This window comes from Scyliorhinus torazame, chromosome 2 (assembly GCF_047496885.1).
Source record: "Scyliorhinus torazame isolate Kashiwa2021f chromosome 2, sScyTor2.1, whole genome shotgun sequence".
Lineage (NCBI taxonomy): Eukaryota > Metazoa > Chordata > Chondrichthyes > Carcharhiniformes > Scyliorhinidae > Scyliorhinus > Scyliorhinus torazame.
In genome coordinates, this window is record NC_092708.1 from 150,749,164 (window position 1) to 150,763,767 (window position 14,604).

Below are 14,604 nucleotides of genomic sequence, written 5' to 3' on the forward strand. Positions count from 1 at the left end.
CTCCAGCCTCCGCTGGCCACCGATTGTGCTCCCCGCCATTCCCAGTTATCATTTACTTTCCCACAAGCCATCTTTCTCACTCTCCCACCCGCCTGCTGCCTGAACTTCCCACTCGCCCCGGGTGTCCTCCGGGTGGGATGATCGGATGTCTGGAGAAGCCATTCCAAAATGACAACGATCAGATCACGTAACCTGATGTCACAGAGATGCTAAATGACGTCAATTCAAATCCACAATGCTAAACATGAATACTGGTCCCATTAAAAACACAAAATTAAATTGAAACAACTTAAAATAGGACAACTTAAAGCAATTCTCCACCCGAATGCTCCAAACTTAGTGTAGAATATATTGACTGGTACTGGTCTGCATTATTGTTTATACTCTTGGTTTCACTTCTAAGAAATAAATGCCCATGTTTATGGAGAACTAAATGACGCATGTCGTCCAAAATAGCTCAATGTCTCCATCTGTTGGCTTTATAAGGCATATCACTGTCGCAGATTTACAATAACAGCAACACTATTTGTATGTATAATAGCACCTTTAACATAGAAATATGTCTCGGGTTGTTTCATAGGAGCAGTATCAAACAAATATTTGACACTGAACTATGTGAAGAAATGTCAAGACCAATGACCAAAGACTTGATAAAAGAGGAGTTTTAAGGTGTATTTGGAAGGATGAAAGAGGAAGTAATAATAATAATCTTTATTAGTGTCTCAAATAGGCTTACACTAACACTGCAATTAAGTTACTGGAACCACCTACAGAGATTAGGGCAAGGGCAGCTGAAGACAGCGATTTTGCTGAATGGCACAATGGGCCAAATGGCCTATTCCTGCCCCTATTTTCTACGATCGTATGAAAATCACAGATGCCCACCGGGCTAAAATTAGACAAGCGCAGATACTTCAGAAGGTTGCAGGGCTGCAAGAGATTACAGAAAAATTGAAGAGTGAAATCACGGAGGGTTTTGAAACTAAGGATGTGAATTTTTAAATCAAAGCGTTGCATGACTGGGATCCAAGCACAGGGTGAGAGGTGAACAGAACCTGGCATAGGTTGGGTCATAGGAGGCCAATGTTTGGATGATCTCAAGTTTATGGAGGGTAGAATGAAGGTGACCAGCCAGGAGTACATTGGAATGGTCAAGTCTTGAGGTAACAAAGGAATGAATGAGATTTTCAGCAGCAGAGAAGGAGCTGGGTGATATTACTGATGTGGAGATAGGCAGTCTTAGTGATGGTGCAAAGTCAGAAGCTTACTTCAGGGTAAAATATAACAGCAAAGTTGAAAACTGTATAATTCAGCCTCAGACAGTTGCCAAGGAGCAATGGAGTGAGTAGCTAGAGAATCAAATTTGAAACAGGGACCAAAAATAGATTTTCCAGTATTTACGTGGAGGAAATTTCTGTACTTCCAAAATTGGGTATGGGATAAGCAACCTGATAATTTACAACAGAGGAGAAGTCGAGAGAGGTGGTGGTAGTGAGTTAGTGTTGGGTGTTGTCAGTTTAGATATAAAACCAACACTGCTTCTGGATGATGTTGCCAAGGAGCGGGATTTAGAAACCAGAAGGGACCAAGGGTAAATCCTTTGGGATCATCAGAGGTCAGGGGCGGATCTACGATGAAACTAACGAAGCTTAAGCTTCAGGGCCCCTAATCCAAGAGGGGTCCCAGAAGCAACTTTAGTCCACATTATTTAAAAGTTTTGGGTCTACTGTATGAGAAAGGGTTTTTAAAAAATAATAACATTAATATAGTGTAATTCAATACAAAATAGTTAAAATAAAAATTAAAAGGTTATTAAAGTATCATGTAGGCTAGCCGTAAATGAAAAAACATTCAAATTAAGGATGTTTAATTCTAAATATATTCAATATAAAATAATTATAAATAATTTAAAACACTATTAACATTTATGACAGAAATACAAACAGTAGATGGTGTGTCGTAACAAAAAAGGGGAGCCGTTGAAAAGGCAATCACAATGCTAACGTGAATTTTCAACGTGATAGCACTCATGATAGCGATCTAGACAAGAATTTTTTTCAATAAAGTGTTCATAAGGATACAATATTTTAATACCCCTACTCAAAAATAAATGTTATATTTAGAAAAGTAATAAAGGTGAAATAGTGTTAGATTAGCCTAAGCCTATTGTTTTTATGAAGAGGTGAACGGAAGGTAGGCTACGACTGCATAGCCTCGGTTAATACATTACAAGTATTTATGAAAAAGTAATAAAAGGGTGAATTTGTGTTAAATTACAGGTGTTTATTATGAAAAGTGTTCAAATAATGGTAAAATTGCGTTCCATTACCTTAGCCTATGAGTTTTGGTGGCCTAGTCTTGCCTAACTTAGTCTAGCCTAGCGTAGGCTAGCTTGAACATAGACTAGTTTAGCCTATTTAGCTTATTTATTATAAATCTTTAAAAATGGCGCTATACTTTGAGAAGGGGATTTTAAAAAAAAACCTTTCTCAGAAAGGAGACCTAAAAATGTTTCCTTTCAAAGCATGCGACAATAGTCACATGACTCAAATTGATTAATTTTTTGTTGTATATATTTCAACAATCACAAAGTTTGAGTCAGTAGCACAGATGTTGTCAAGGTGGAGTGTCGCGACTTCCGGGTGCGGCGATGACCAGCTGAGTCGCACGTTTCGGCAGCTCCCGGTGAAACGGACTTTTGGGCTCTTGATAGGAGCCCCAACGGCAATTTTGACGGCTAAAAACACTGTGCGGTAAACCAGAAGGGAATCCCCCCTGGATACGGATGAAAAAAGGAGGAGAAAGTGGCCGGATTGCAGTGGATCCTTTAGAACAGCGGCAAGGAAGACAAGCAAAAACCAAGATGGCGTCGGAAGGTGGCAGTTTAACATGGGGCCCTGAACAACAAGAGTTCTTGAAATGCTGTGTGGAAGAGCTCAAAAAGGAAATGAAGAAAGAGCTGTTGGCCCCGATACTACAGGCGATCGAAGGGCTAAAGGAGGAACAAAAGACCCAGGAGCGGGAGCTTCGGGTCGTGAAGGCAAAGGCAGCCGAGAATGAGGACGACATACAGGGCCTGGTGGTGAAGACGGAGACGCATGAGGCACATCAGAAACGATGTGTGGAAAGGTTGGAGGTACTGGAGAACAACGCAAGGAGGAACAACCTGAGGATTCTTGGTCTTCCTGAAGGTGCGGAGGGAGCGGACGTCGGGGCATATGTGAGCACGATGCTGCACTCGTTAATGGGAGCGGAGGCCCCGGCGGGTCCGTTGGAGGTGGAGGGAGCATACCAAGTGATGGCGCGAGGACCGAGAGCAGGAGAAATTCCCAGAGCCATAGTGGTGAGATTCCTCCGTTTTAAGGATAGAGAAATGGTCCTTAGATGGGCAAAGAAAACTTGGAGCAGTAAATGGGAGAACGCGGTGATCCGCGTTTATCAAGACTGGAGTGCGGAGGTGGCGAGAAGGAGGGCGAGCTTTAATCGGGCCAAGGCGGTGCTTCATAAAAAGAAGATAAAATTTGGAATGCTGCAACCGGCAAGACTGTGGGTCACATATCGAGGGAGGCACCACTACTTTGAGACGGCGGATGAAGCGTGGACTTTTATTGTGGAAGAAAAACTGGAATGAGCGGGTTATTAAAAAGAACGTTTGAACAAAGTGGTGGGGCGAATGTGGGGGGCGAAGAGGGGGGTTAAAAAGGGGGGAAAGAGGAGTTTTATGTACTAATCCTGCGATGTGGTAACTTTTCTCTCTTCCACAGGTGGTGATGGGGGGAGGAGGGGAGGTGGAGGAGATGGGGCGTTGGCCATTGGGGGCGGGGCCAAGGGAGAAGCGCGGGCTTGGTTCCCGCGCTATGATAATCATGGAGGGAATAGAGAAGCAGGAAGGAGGGGGCGTCGCACGGTGCAAGCCGAGGTCACGGGGGGAAGCCGAGGTCGGCCAGAGTTTGCTGACTTCTGGGAGCAACGTGGGGGGAGTAATTACGCTAGCGGGGGATCTAGCGGGGGGGGGGTGGGAGGGGGGAATTACTGGGTTGCTGCTGCTGGGGAGAGGGGGGAGCTGGTATGGGAGGGGATGGGCGGGGGGGCACCGCCTGGGGGAGATACAGCTGCGTGGGAACCGGGTGAGGAGCTGGAAAAAGGGGATGGCTAATCGACAAGCGGGGGGGGGGGGTAGGAAGCCCCCCAACCCGGCTGATCACGTGGAACGTGAGAGGGCTCAACGGGCCGATAAAGAGGGCACGGGTACTCGCTCACCTTAAGAAACTTAAGGCAGATGTGGTTATGTTACAGGAAACGCACCTGAAACTGATAGACCAGGTTAGGCTACGCAAAGGATGGGTGGGGCAAGTGTTCCATTCGGGGCTAGATGCGAAAAACAGGGGGGTGGCTATATTAGTGGGGAAGCGGGTAATGTTCGAGGCAAAGACTATAGTGGCGGATAACGGGGGCAGATACGTGATGGTGAGTGGCAAACTACAGGGGGAAACGGTGGTTTTGGTAAACGTATATGCCCCGAACTGGGATGATGCCAATTTTATGAGGCGGATGCTAGGACGCATTCCGGACCTAGAGATGGGAAAGCTGATAATGGGGGGAGATTTTAATACGGTGTTGGAACCAGGGCTGGATAGCTCGAAGTCCAGGACTGGAAGGAGGCCGGCAGCAGCCAAGGTACTTAAAGATTTTATGGAGCAGATGGGAGGTGTAGACCCGTGGAGATTTAGCAGACCTAGGAGTAAGGAGCTCTCGTTTTTCTCCTATGTCCATAAAGTCTATTCGCGAATAGACTTTTTTGTGCTGGGAAGGGCGTTGATCCCGAAGGTGAGGGGAACGGAGTATACGGCTATAGCCATTTCGGATCACGCTCCACACTGGGTGGACTTGGAGATAGGGGAGGAAACAGGAGGGCGCCCACCCTGGAGAATGGGCATGGGACTAATGGCAGATGAGGGGGTGTGTCGAAGGGTGAGGGGGTGCATTGAAAAGTACTTGGAACTCAATGATAATGGGGAGGTCCAGGTGGGAGTGGTCTGGGAGGCGCTGAAGGCGGTGGTTAGAGGGGAGCTGATATCAATAAGGGCACATAAAGGGAAGCAGGAGAGTAAGGAACGGGAGCGGTTGCTGCAAGAACTTTTGAGGGTGGACAGACAATATGCGGAAACACCGGAGGAGGGACTGTACAGGGAAAGGCAAAGGCTACATGTAGAATTTGACTTGCTGACTACGGGCACTGCAGAGGCACAATGGAGGAAGGCACAGGTTGTACAGTACGAATATGGGGAGAAGGCGAGCAGGTTGCTGGCACACGAATTGAGGAAAAGGGGAGCAGCGAGGGAAATAGGGGGAGTGAGGGATGAGGAAGGAGAGATGGAGCGGGGAGCGGAGAGAGTGAATGGAGTGTTCAAGACATTTTATAAAAAATTATATGAAGCTCAACCCCCGGATGGGAGGGAGAGAATGATGGGCTTCTTGGATCGGCTGGAATTTCCCAAGGTGGAAGAGCAGGAAAGGGTGGGACTGGGAGCACAGATCGAGGTAGAAGAAGTGGTGAAAGGAATTAGGAGCATGCAGGCGGGAAAGGCCCCGGGACCGGATGGATTCCCAGTCGAATTCTATAGAAAATATGTGGACTTGCTCGCCCCGGTATTGACGAGGACCTTTAATGAGGCAAAGGAAAGGGGACAACTGCCCCCGACTATGTCTGAAGCAACGATATCGCCTCTCTTAAAGAAGGAAAAGGACCCGCTACAATGCGGGTCCTATAGGCCTATTTCCCTCCTAAATGTAGATGCCAAGATCCTGGCCAAGGTAATGGCAATGAGAATAGAGGAATGTGTCCCGGGGGTGGTCCATGAGGACCAAACTGGGTTTGTGAAGGGGAGACAGCTGAACACGAATATACGGAGGCTGTTAGGGGTAATGATGATGGCCCCACCAGAGGGGGAAACGGAGATAGTAGTGGCGATGGATGCCGAGAAAGCATTTGATAGAGTGGAGTGGGATTAGTTGTGGGAGGTGTTGAGGAGATTTGGTTTTGGAGAGGGGTATGTTAGATGGGTGCAGCTGTTGTATAGGGCCCCGATGGCGAGCGTGGTCACGAATGGACGGGGATCTGCATATTTTCGGCTCCATAGAGGGACAAGGCAGGGATGCCCTCTGTCCCCATTATTGTTTGCACAGGCGATTGAGCCCCTGGCGATGGCGTTGAGGGGTTCCAAGAAGTGGAGGGGAGTACTTAGAGGAGAAGAACACCGGGTATCTTTGTATGCGGACGATTTGCTACTATACGTGGCAGACCCGGCGGAGGGGGTGCCAGAAATAATGCGGATACTTGGGGAGTTTGGGGATTTTTCAGGGTATAAATTGAACATGGGGAAAAGTGAGTTGTTTGTGGTGCATCCAGGGGAGCAGAGTAGAGAAATAGAGGACCTACCGTTGAGAAAGGTAACAAGGGACTTTCGTTACCTGGGGATCCAGATAGCCAAGAATTAGGGCACATTGCATAGGTTAAATTTAACGCGGTTGGTGGAACAAATGGAGGAGGATTTCAAGAGATGGGATATGGTATCCCTGTCACTGGCAGGGAGGGTGCAGGCGGTTAAGATGGTGGTCCTCCCGAGATTCCTCTTTGTGTTTCAGTGCCTCCCGGTGGAGATCACGAAGGCTTTTTTTAAAAGGATTGAAAAGAGCATCATGGGTTTTGTGTGGGCCGGGAAGACCCCGAGAGTGAGGAAGGGATTCTTACAGCGTAGCAGGGATAGGGGGGGCTGGCAATACCGAGCCTAAGTGAGTATTATTGGGCCGCTAATATTTCAATGGTGAGTAAGTGGATGGGAGAGGAGGAGGGAGCGGCGTGGAAGAGATTAGAGAGGGCGTCCTGTAGGGGGACTAGCCTACAGGCTATGGTGACAGCCCCATTGCCGTTCTCACCGAGGAACTACACCACAAGCCCGGTGGTGGTGGCTACACTGAAGATTTGGGGACAGTGGAGACGGCATAGGGGAAAGACTGGAGCCTTGGGGGGGTCCCCGATAAGAAACAACCATAGGTTTGCCCCGGGGGGAATGGATGGGGGATATGGAATGTGGCAAAGAGCAGGAATAACGCAACTGAAAGATCTGTTTGTGGATGGGAAGTTCGCGAGTCTAGGAGCGCTGACCGAGAAATATGGGTTGCCCCAAGGGAATGCATTCAGGTATATGCAACTGAGGGCTTTTGCGAGGCAACAGGTGAGGGAATTCCCGCAGCTCCCGACACAAGAGGTGCAGGACAGAGTGATCTCAAAGACATGGGTGGGAGATGGTAAGGTGTCAGATATATATAGGGAAATGAGGGACGAAGGGGAGACTATGGTAGATGAACTAAAAGGGAAATGGGAAGAAGAGCTGGGGGAGGAGATTGAGGAGGGGCTGTGGGCAGATGCCCTAAGCAGGGTAAACTCGTCGTCCTCGTGTGCCAGGCTAAGCCTGATTCAGTTTAAGGTATTACACAGGGCACATATGACTGGAGCACGGCTCAGTAAATTTTTTGGGGTGGAGGATAGGTGTGCGAGGTGCTCGAGAAGCCCAGCGAATCATACCCATATGTTTTGGTCATGCCCGGCACTACAGGGGTTTTGGATGGGGGTGACAAAGGTGCTTTCAAAAGTAGTGGGGATCTTGCGTCCCTAGTAGCCCGGCGCAGGATATTGCTAATGTGGAAAGAAGCCAAGCCCCCGGGGGTGGAGACCTGGATAAATGATATGGCGGGGTTCATAAAGTTAGAGCGGATTAAGTTCGTCCTAAGGGGGTCGGCTCAAGGGTTTACCAGGCGGTGGCAACCGTTCGTCGAATATCTTGCGGAAAGATAGATGGGGGAAAAAAGAAGGCAGCAGCAGCAGCCCAGGACTTGGGGGGGGGGGGGGGGTGGCCTGAGACAAGGCAGTTGCCAATTAGGGCTAGTTTTTATTTTTGTTATTTAATATTTATTTATTTGTTGTTGTTTTCTTTTGTTCTTGTTTAAATAAAAAAGGTCATTATTATCTGTATTGTTATAATGTTGTGTAAAGGATGCACAATGTACTGTGTTGGTTGACCAAAAATTTTCAATAAAATATTATTTAAAAAAAAAAAAAAGTAGTGGGGATCCGTCCGAACCAAGCTGGGGGTTGGCTATATTTGGGGTTGCACAAGAGCCGGGAGTGCAGGAGGCGAGAGAGGCCGATGTTTTGGCCTTTGCATCCCTAGTAGCCCGGCGCAGGATATTGTTAATGTGGAAAGAAGCCAAGCCCCCGGGGGTGGAGACCTGGATAAATGACATGGCAGGTTCTAAGGGGGTCGGCTCAAGGGTTCACCAGGCAGTGGCAACCGTTCGTCGAATACCTCGCAGAAAGATAGATGCAATGGAAAAAAGAAGGCAGCAGCAGCAGCCCAGGATCGGGGGGGGGGGGGGGGGGGGGGGGGGGGGGGGGGGGGGGGGGGGAAGAGGAGGAACCAGAAGGACTCTCAGGGTTGTTAATATATACTGTATAATATGTATAGGTCGTTGCGACAGATAATTATATATTGGACTGTTAAATTATATTTTTGGAGAGTGTTACTTGTGATAAGGCAGTTGCCAATTAGGGTTAGTTTTCATTTTTGTTATTTATTATTTATTCATTTTTTGTTTATAAAATAGGTCATTGTTATTTGTGTTGTTATAATATTGTGTAAAGGATGCACAATGTACTGTGTTGGTTGACCAAAAATTTTCAATAAAATATTTATAAAAAAAGAAAAAGGTGGAGTGTCACGGTAAGTTGGCTGCTCTGCTGTGGCAAATGTAATTTTTTTCCCTTTTTAACAGAGGTCAAGACCCTAGAGGAATAACAATGAGTTCACAAAAGTACTTACGTGGATACTAAAAACGCAAACTCAATGAAAAGCAATCTGACGAGATTTCTAAATGTCAAAAACTAACAAACTATTTTGCAATGTCAAGTTTCACCTACAGTTGAAACAAGCCAAGCAAACACCATTGAAGCCAGTGATAGTGCACAAACCGTGGGAGCTCTTTCTAGCAATATTCAGCCCACTGTTGACGCTTTTGATACAGATGATGATCACAGTGGTCAACATGAAAGTACCGCAGAACAAGCAGAGACTGAGCAGAAACATGAAACAGGAAGCAAATTCAGTGATTTCAAAGAATACAGTGACCTCGAAAATTGGCCCATAACAGTTGATAATAATTTCATACAGAATTGTTTAATGCAAGACATAGGTTTTTTTCAAAATAAAAAAAACAGATGATGTACATACCGAATCAAGCAGGGTTTACAAGGAGCAAAACAGAAGTTTCTCAAACAAATATTTCGAAAAAAGATTGAAAAATGGCCAGACTGTGATGAGATCCTGGTTAGTTTACTCAAAGAGCAATGGCTTTATATACTGTTATGTTTTCAAACTCTTTTCTAAATGCCAAACATCACTTACAACAGGTGGGTTTTCTGACTGGATAAATGTACTCAAAACACTGGAGAATCATAAAGACAGCATGGAACATAAGAGGGTGATGTGTTGGATAACAAGAAAGTCAAATAAAAATACTGTGGATCAGCAACTTGAAGAACAGATGAGAAAAACCATACAATACTATTTTGAAGTACTGAAAAGAGTTGTCGCGGTTATAAAGTTTTTACGTGAAAGAGGTTTGGCACTTAGAGGTCATGAGGAGAAGTGGGGCTCACCAAATAATGGAAACTCCATGGGGGCCATTGAACTTATTGCAGAGTTCAACCCATTTTTACATGAACATCTCGAGAAATGTAAACATGAAAAAGTAAATGCTACTTACCTATCCAAACCTGTGTATGAAGAATTGATAGAAATCATAGGAAAACATGTGCAAGATGAAATTGTGAATCAAATCAATAACCTAGACGCCAAATACTACTCTATTATTGTTGACTCTACGCCTGACCTGACACATGTTCACCAGCTGGTAATTGTGGTTCGATACTGCGATAATGGAAAACCCTGTGAGAGATTTTTAACATTTTTACCGACAGAAAACCATTCATCCATGACCTTGTTCAACAAAATACAACAAATCCTGGGTGAACATAAGCTTTCACTTGAAAATATCCATGGTCAGTCCTACGGTAATGCATCTAACATGAAGGGCTTGGAGAAAGGGCTGCAAGCACTCTTTAAAAACATTAACAGGTACGCAGACTATGTACCATGTGCGGCCCATTCACTTAACCTTGTTGGAGAAAAGGCAGTGTCTATTGTACCTGAAGCTGTTGACTATTTTGGCATTTTGCAGGAGCTGTATGTTTTCTTTTCTGGATCTCCACGAAGATGGTGGATTTTAAATACACAGGGCAATCTACATTTTTCTCTAAAGAGCTTAAGTGTAACTAGATGGTCTGCACACTATGAAGCAGTCCGGGCAATTAAAAATGGATATATGGGTATTTTACAAACTCTCAAACATATTTTTGAAGACTCAGAAGAGAAGCCTGAATGTAAACGAGATGCAAAGAATTTATACCACAAGTTGGTAAAGCTGGAATATGCTATTTTAACAGTCGTTTGGGAAGAAGTGCTGGAGCGTTTCAACAAAACAAGTAAGAAACTCCAAACCCCTGGTTTTGATGTATTTGAAGGTTATCTTCTGCTATCATCTTTACTTTCGTTTGTTAAAGAACTCAGAGAAAATTCAGCCGATATGAATCACACTATGAATCAGAAGCAAAAGGTTTGTGTGAAGATATCACCTCAAGTTATTCTGATGCTTCCAAACGCATTGTTACAAGGAAATTTTCATATGGAACAAGTGGTATTGGTTCTTTGAGAGGAGCTGACAAATTTAGGATAGAAGTTCTATATTAACTCTATGACTGCTTGATAATCCAGTTACGCAAGAGGATTGACCCATATGAGCAGATTGCGAAAAGGTTCATGTTCCTCTCAGAATTGGTGAACAATTCTGAAATTGATGAGGACAGTATTAAACTTATAATATTGTATTACAAAGATGATATTGACCACAAAATTAGTAAACGAGTGTTATCAGTTCAAAGAATATGTGCACCTTCGGAAATCCCAGAACACAGAAGAAAGCACGCCATCTAAAATACAATGCGCAGAGGTTCTTCAGCTTATTTGTGAGCAACACCTAATTGAAGTGTTCCCCAATATTACTACTGCGCTTAAGCTGTGCTTGGCAATGTCTATCACGAGCTGTGAAGCAGAAAGGAATTTTTCAAAGCTATCCTTTATAAAGAACAAATTTCGGTCTACCATGCATGGCAGCACGGTGGCATGGTGGTTAGCACAATTGCTTCACAGCTCCAGGGTCCCAGGTTCGATTCCCGCCTTGGGACACTGTCTGTGCGGAGTCTACACGTTCTCCCCGTGTGTGCGTGGGTTTCCTCCGGGTGCTCCGGTTTCAATCCCACAGTCCAAAGATGTGCAGGTTAGGTGGATTGGCCATGCCAAATTGCCCTTAGTGTCCAAAATTGCCCTTAGTGTTGGGTGGGGTTACTGGGTTATGGGGATAGTGTGGGGGTGTGGGCTTGGGTAGGGTGCTCTTTCAAAGAGCCGGTGCAGACTCGATGGACCGAATAGCCTCCTTCTGCACTATGATTCTATGACTGAAGAGTGCTTAAATTCTTTATGCATATTGTCTCTAGAAAATTACATTGCAAGGAAGCTCTCATATGACAAAACTGTACGTGAATATGTTGCCAGAAAAAAAGAGTATTTTGTCAAATGTGCTTCATGTAGTATGCATTCTCATAGGTGTCTAAAATAAAAGATTATACTGACTGTGGTCTTTTCTATGTTTTATTTCATCATTCTATGATGCATCATGCATGTATATAACATTTCCCTAATTTTCATCCCCCCATAACTCAAAAACTATAAGGCATAGGAAAATTTTATTCACACCAGTGACTTTGACATGTGAGATAATCCAGTACAGCAATTTTAATCAAAGTCTGAGATGTAGTGGTTACATTTTTGTAACATTTGTGTTGATCTGTCATGGAACAACCCCATTGAAGAAGATAACAGTGGTTACCCAGACCTCATTGCTAGTTGCGAAGTTGCCCCCATAACAGTTCAAGCTTCAGGGCCCCAAAAATGTAGGTCCTCCACTGTCAGAGGTAATGGTTTAGGTGCAGGGAGAAAATGTGAAAAACTCCTCAACACATTTTCTTTCTATAATGCACAATTAAACCTGATGCCAGAAAAACAAAGATACTTAGATGTGGGGAAGGTGGTGAGCGATGCAACAATGTTATATACTGTATTCATATGTGGAAGGCATACGGAAACAGATGGAAAAATAGGATTTGGATCATTTGCCTACATGATGGGTAAAAACCAGCAGGATTGTTGGCTTAGGACAAATAACTTATTTCCATGTTATAACTTCAGTGTATTTAGGTATCTGGCAACATGACAGAGATTACATGTTTAAAATGAAGAACATTATTACCTCAACTAAGAGAAGTGAGAACACACTTACCCCGCCCATTGTTATTCCATCAATAAGGGCTACGTATGGAATCCGACAGTTTCCTAAAGAAAATATTGAATTGCTTATTTTTTCAAATGTTTTATTGAGTCTTTTTTTGGTCATTAACAGCCTCGGAGCATTTCATTCAGATTTAAATCATAAAATACACCATATATATACACCATACAATCCTGCAATGCACTCAAGGAGTTGTGATCAAGTACAAACTTTGTGCGAAACAGGATTCGAGAGTAGGGGGTGGGGAGGATACTGCACCGGAACGAGCAGGCACGTTTCTAATGCGATTAGATAGGGTAAAGGAGCAAACATGGGGCACAATCTAATGGAAAAGTTTCTAAGTGTCACTTGTGGCGGGTTTTGCTGGGAGTTCCGTACCGCTACCTAACCATACTTAGTCACTTTTTTGGACCCTGAGGTGTTTCTCACCGGATTGAGGACCCCCCCTCCACTCACCTTAGGCCTTCTCACCCTCCCTGCCCTCTTTTCGGGCCGCCCCCCTTTCCTTGGCCCCCACCCTTCACCTCCCCCAACATTCCAGAGGCCCCTTCATACCCACCCTGCACCACCTCCCACTCCTTATACCCCCCTCCTTTCATGGGCCTGGCCCCCTCAGGCCTTGACTCTCGACAGTGCCACCCTGGCACTGATACTCTGGCAGTGCTCCTGCCAGTTTTACAGTGCCACCCAGGCACCTCGACAGTGACAGGGTGGCAGTGCCACGGTGCCCATGTTCCAGGGGTAGGGCCCCCCTGCACTGTCCCTGACTACTCAGGGCCTCTAAGGCTTGGGAGACCCAACGGGTGCTGTTCTGCCTGGTCCACCATTGTGTGGACCAGTATTGAACGGCGCCCAGCTGGAAACTCCCTGGGGAGGCCGTTAGATACCGGGAGGTCGGATGATCCCAGGTGAGTACAACCTAGTAGGTTTAAAACCTACTTAGACGTACGTGGCTTGGTCACGCCCATAGTGAGCAGGATCCTGATCATGCAGCCTTGCGAGGTCCAGGTAGATCTAGCGAGGCGTACTGGCTGCTGGGAAACCTATGGGAGGCTTCTCTCAGCATCGACCGCCCACATCACACTCCCATTTTTTGTGTTGACGGTACACAAAACTGTTGAAGCTATAATAAATCCACTTGAGAACATGAAGATGCAAGCAGGTTCCTACCACTGCACAAAGGAGGACAATTTAAAAACAATGAATTCTAGCTGTTAGATATCACCGAGAATCCAGCAGAAAAGTGATAGGGAGCCCAGGTCTCTGCTCAGGAATAGCACAAGAATGGTCAAAGTAAAAAAGAACCAGAAGAATGCTGATGGATAAAATGCATAAATAGTCTTTGAAGAGTATTTTAGCAGCAGACTTATTCTGGCATTTTGATTTACATACCAATTGCATTGTTTAGAATATACTCTTCCCGGAAGAAATCCTCTGCCAATCTGTCTCCAACTTTTCCTGCCTCCGTAACAGCTAAGTAGGATACAGCAAAATTAATAAATCAAGGACTTATTAAAAAGATACATAAAATTCACACTTAGCCTTCAACCAGTCAAGGTGCTCTGGTCCTGTCTTCTAGAATAAAATACCGATGACAGATGATCTCTAATCTCCAACAATTGTAGCTGAACTACAAAGCCACTGACTGCTGGGTGAAATTTCATCCTTACTAATCTCTTCAATGCCACTAATGGTAGAAGCTGTACATAAGCCATGTTTTATTGAACCAAAATATACATTCAAAATTCTACCATTTCAGTGATATAACTGGAGACCAGTGGCTTGGGGAAGTATTTTCTGAATCATGGGAATAAAAAATGATCCAACAGCAGGGACACAATACTGGAATTAAATACATTAGCACAGTCTGCAATCCTTTTTTAAATAGGACAGTCAGCTATGGCACTATAAGTACGTGGCCACAGCTGGATTTCACAGGGGGTTACTAATAGGGTTTGATACAATACAAGCCGACAGGGAAATAGTCAACTCTGTGATTTTGCAGTTGTTACTGACTGATGGTTCTTAACATATGCCATGACTGTAAGTACATTGCACTCAACCTTGCTTGTACATTTAATATGT

General features: G+C 45.0%; 1 protein-coding gene across 3 annotated transcripts in view; it reads right to left on the reverse strand.

Moving 5' to 3' along the window:
• The window catches only part of hibch (3-hydroxyisobutyryl-CoA hydrolase), a 469,221-nt gene that overhangs the window by 412,072 nt on the left and 42,545 nt on the right, over nucleotides 1-14,604 (reverse strand). For 2 of the 3 annotated variants that reach the window (XM_072478266.1, XM_072478275.1), the window contains 2 exons: nucleotides 13,912-13,992; nucleotides 12,511-12,563 (listed from right to left, as the gene is read on the reverse strand). In XM_072478266.1, the coding sequence (XP_072334367.1) occupies nucleotides 12,511-12,563; nucleotides 13,912-13,992 (134 nt within the window). The remainder of the gene's footprint in view (nucleotides 1-12,510; nucleotides 12,564-13,911; nucleotides 13,993-14,604) is intronic. The other variant, XM_072478282.1, reaches the window with a different exon arrangement.